The 3244-nt window shown below is 36.9% G+C and overlaps 1 protein-coding gene across 1 annotated transcript in view; it reads right to left on the bottom strand.

Annotated features, from left to right (window-relative positions):
- Positions 1–3244, bottom strand: part of LOC106463762 (palmitoleoyl-protein carboxylesterase NOTUM-like) — an 87957-nt gene that overhangs the window by 7324 nt on the left and 77389 nt on the right. Inside the window, exon 5 of the mRNA XM_022391350.1 lies at positions 1206–1266. Within this exon, the coding sequence (XP_022247058.1) occupies positions 1206–1266 (61 nt within the window). The remainder of the gene's footprint in view (positions 1–1205; positions 1267–3244) is intronic.

The following is a 3244-nucleotide window of genomic DNA, read 5'->3' as shown; positions in this document are numbered from 1 at the left end:
CGTCCAGGAATTAGTGTAGAACATGTAAACATTTCAAGACAATAAATCCATCGCAGGCCTGTGTTATTTCTCTATTATCTAAACCTTTGCTTAATATATCTTTCTATCAAGAATTCAGGAAATTCATGCAGTTTAAGTATCACAAGGCCCATGTAGTAAAGCATATTGTAGCGTGGCGTATGAAATACATAAAATATCACAAGGCCCGTTGTCTTATGACGTATGAAGCACAGTTTAAATCTCACAAACCCCATGTAGTAAACCATGTTGTAATGTTACGTATGAAATACAGTTTAAATCTCAAAAGGCCCATGTAGTAAACCATGTTGTAATGTAACGTATGAAATACAGTTTAAAATCTCACAAGGCCCATGTAGTAAATCATGTTGTAATGTTATGTAAGAAATACAGTTAAAATCTCAGAAGGCCCGTGTAGTAAACCGTTTTGTAGTATGGCGTATGAAATATAGTGTTACGACAGCAGAAGTCACATGACGCTGGAAGCATGCGCGCTGAAGTTTCTAGAAGGATCATGACTGTTCCTGGGAACTCTAGTCTTTCCCAGGCGCCTTCTATTTTAGTATATAAGCCCGGCAAATAAAGCGGAGAGATAATTGCAGATAGACAAATAATTGAGTCAAGTGAGCGGTAGTGACCGTAAGTAAGGTGCGTGAATCGTTGTGAATTATATTGTGTGTTAAGTTAAAGTGACTGTGGAAATTCTGTGTATTGCAAAGTTGTATTGAGAAAGAATAAACTAATTTTATTTAAGAAAGGACTTGTGTCGCTGAAGTTCCTCGGGAAGGATTTTTACAGGAAATTATCAAACAAGCAGATACGTAACAATAGTTTAAAATCTCAGAAGGCCCGTGTAGTAAACCGTTTTGTAGTATGGCGTATGAAATGCAGTTTAAAATCTCACAATGTCCGTGTAGTACACGAAGTTGTAGTATGACATGAAATACAAAATGGAGCGTCGAACAATAAGTTCCGCTGTCGCTTTTTAATACTGTTAATAAAGCAGATAACATTTGAAAATAAAAATAAAGAACAAATATGTTAAGATAAAGATAATTTTTAACCACAAAATCAAAAGCATTTCCTGTTCCTGGCTTTAGCAGCTCAGAACAATGCGAATAATTTAAAATTTCAGAATTAATCACAATTACATTAATGCTTAGCATTAAACTAACATATTTACTTACACATGATTTGCATTCCACCAGTAAGGATTTTCTTCGGGATCGTCTGACATAATCCCTCCAACTAAATAAAATAAACAACAATTCTTTATAGGTAGAAAACACTCACCCAAAATTGATTATTGTGATTTGTTTTCTCGGATAAAACAGAATAAAAATTTGAAACAATACAAAGCTAAGTTAGTTTAATTCAACAAGTACATCTTTCTCTCTTTTTTAACAGAACTTCAACGGATGTGTGAATGTTAAAATACAAAAATGTTTACTAGGCCTTTGCGTGCTGATTCTAAGTTGAGATTATATATAAGTGGACACAGTCCCAGACCTGTAGATTTATCATTTTTTGTTGCTTGATATACAGTGCTTCTTTTATATTATGATGGTTAGTGTTTAAAGAAATTTTATTTCAAGCGATGTTGATTAAAGCTAGACTTCAACACAAATAAACTTGGCAGTCGTATGAAAGATATTTGAAACTTCATTTTCATATTTCTGAACACAAGCCACATTATGGACTTCACTGGATATATTTAAAACAAGTAAGTCCAATAGAAACGGTCAACATTATTGATTAAAACAAGAATTCAAGAAGTATATTGGTTTACAGTTGTATCTCTTTGGTGTTGAAACAGTCACGTGATACATGCTTGACCACCATCTTGGACTTCATGCTAGAGTCTGTAGTACCCCGATATACCATGTGTGAGATAAACTCAGCAGTGCTATGTCGGATACTTTGTCACTGACAATATCTGAGGATGTTAAGCATCTTCAGGGAGAACATCGATAGTAATACCTGCTGAAGCTAGAGGGCTTGCAAAGCGACCCGTACGTTTTGTCAGATGGATTATTTTCAGACGTCGTGAGAGACGCAGCCAGAATTAACCCCTCACGACATCCTTTATTTCATTGCCTGGCGTGTATGAAATTTGGCCATATTTTGCCAGATCTAAGTATATATGAAAATATTACTCAAATATTATACTGAAATAACCATGGGATTTCTAATCCATGTTTAGCCGAGCCATAAGGCAAAGGCAAGGTGTCTGCTAAGTTTGTTTATTGTGTTTTGTGTGTCATTTCCGGGCGATAATGCAGGCCAATACAGTCATGTTATAAAAACTTTAACCTGTCTTTGCGGCTGAATGATCATTTACATTTTCATCCCATAGTATAATAGGATATATTTATCTGATATTTAATTACGTACTATTAAAAAATTACCGTTCATACATGCTATAAAATGTTCCTTACACAGACGGCTGTATTCTGATCGTTCCCAGTCTTTACATGCTATAAAATGTTCCTTACACAGACAGCTGTAGTCTGATGGTTCCCAGTATTTACCTGCTATAAAATGTTCCCTACACCACGGCTGTAGTCTGATGGTTCCCAGTCTTTACCTGCTATAAAATGTTCCCAACACAGACGACTGTATTCTGATCGTTCCCAGTCTTTACCTGCTATAAAATGTTACCTACAAAGACGGCTGTAGTCTGATGGTTCCCAGTATTTACCTGCTATAAAATGTCCCCTACACCACGGCTGTAGTCTGATGGTTCTCAGTCTTTTCCTGCTATATAATGTTCCCTACAAAGACGGCTGTAGTCTGATGGATCCCAGTCTTTACCTGCTATAAAATGTTCCCTACACAAACAGCTGTAGTCTGATGGTTCTCAGTCTTTACCTGCTATAAAATGTTCCCTACACAGACGGCTGTAGTCTGATGGTTCCCAGTCTTTACCTGCTATAAAATGTCCCCTACACCACGGCTGTAGTCTGATGATTCTCAGTCTTTACCTGCTATAAAATGTTCCCTACACAGACGCTGTAGTCTGATGGTTCCCAGTCTTTACCTGTTATAAAATGTTCCCTACACCACGGCTGTAGTCTGATGGTTCCCAGTCTTTACCTGCTATAAAATGTTCCCTACACAGACGGCTGTAGTCTGATGGTTCCCAGTCTTTACCTGCTATAAAATGTTCCCTACACAGACGGCTGTAGTCTGATGGGTCCCAGTCTTTACCTGCTATAAAATGTTC

This window comes from Limulus polyphemus, unplaced genomic scaffold, assembly GCF_000517525.1.
Source record: "Limulus polyphemus unplaced genomic scaffold, Limulus_polyphemus-2.1.2 Scaffold1476, whole genome shotgun sequence".
Classification (NCBI taxonomy): domain Eukaryota; kingdom Metazoa; phylum Arthropoda; class Merostomata; order Xiphosura; family Limulidae; genus Limulus; species Limulus polyphemus.
This window is presented reverse-complemented; position numbering and strand designations above follow the sequence as displayed.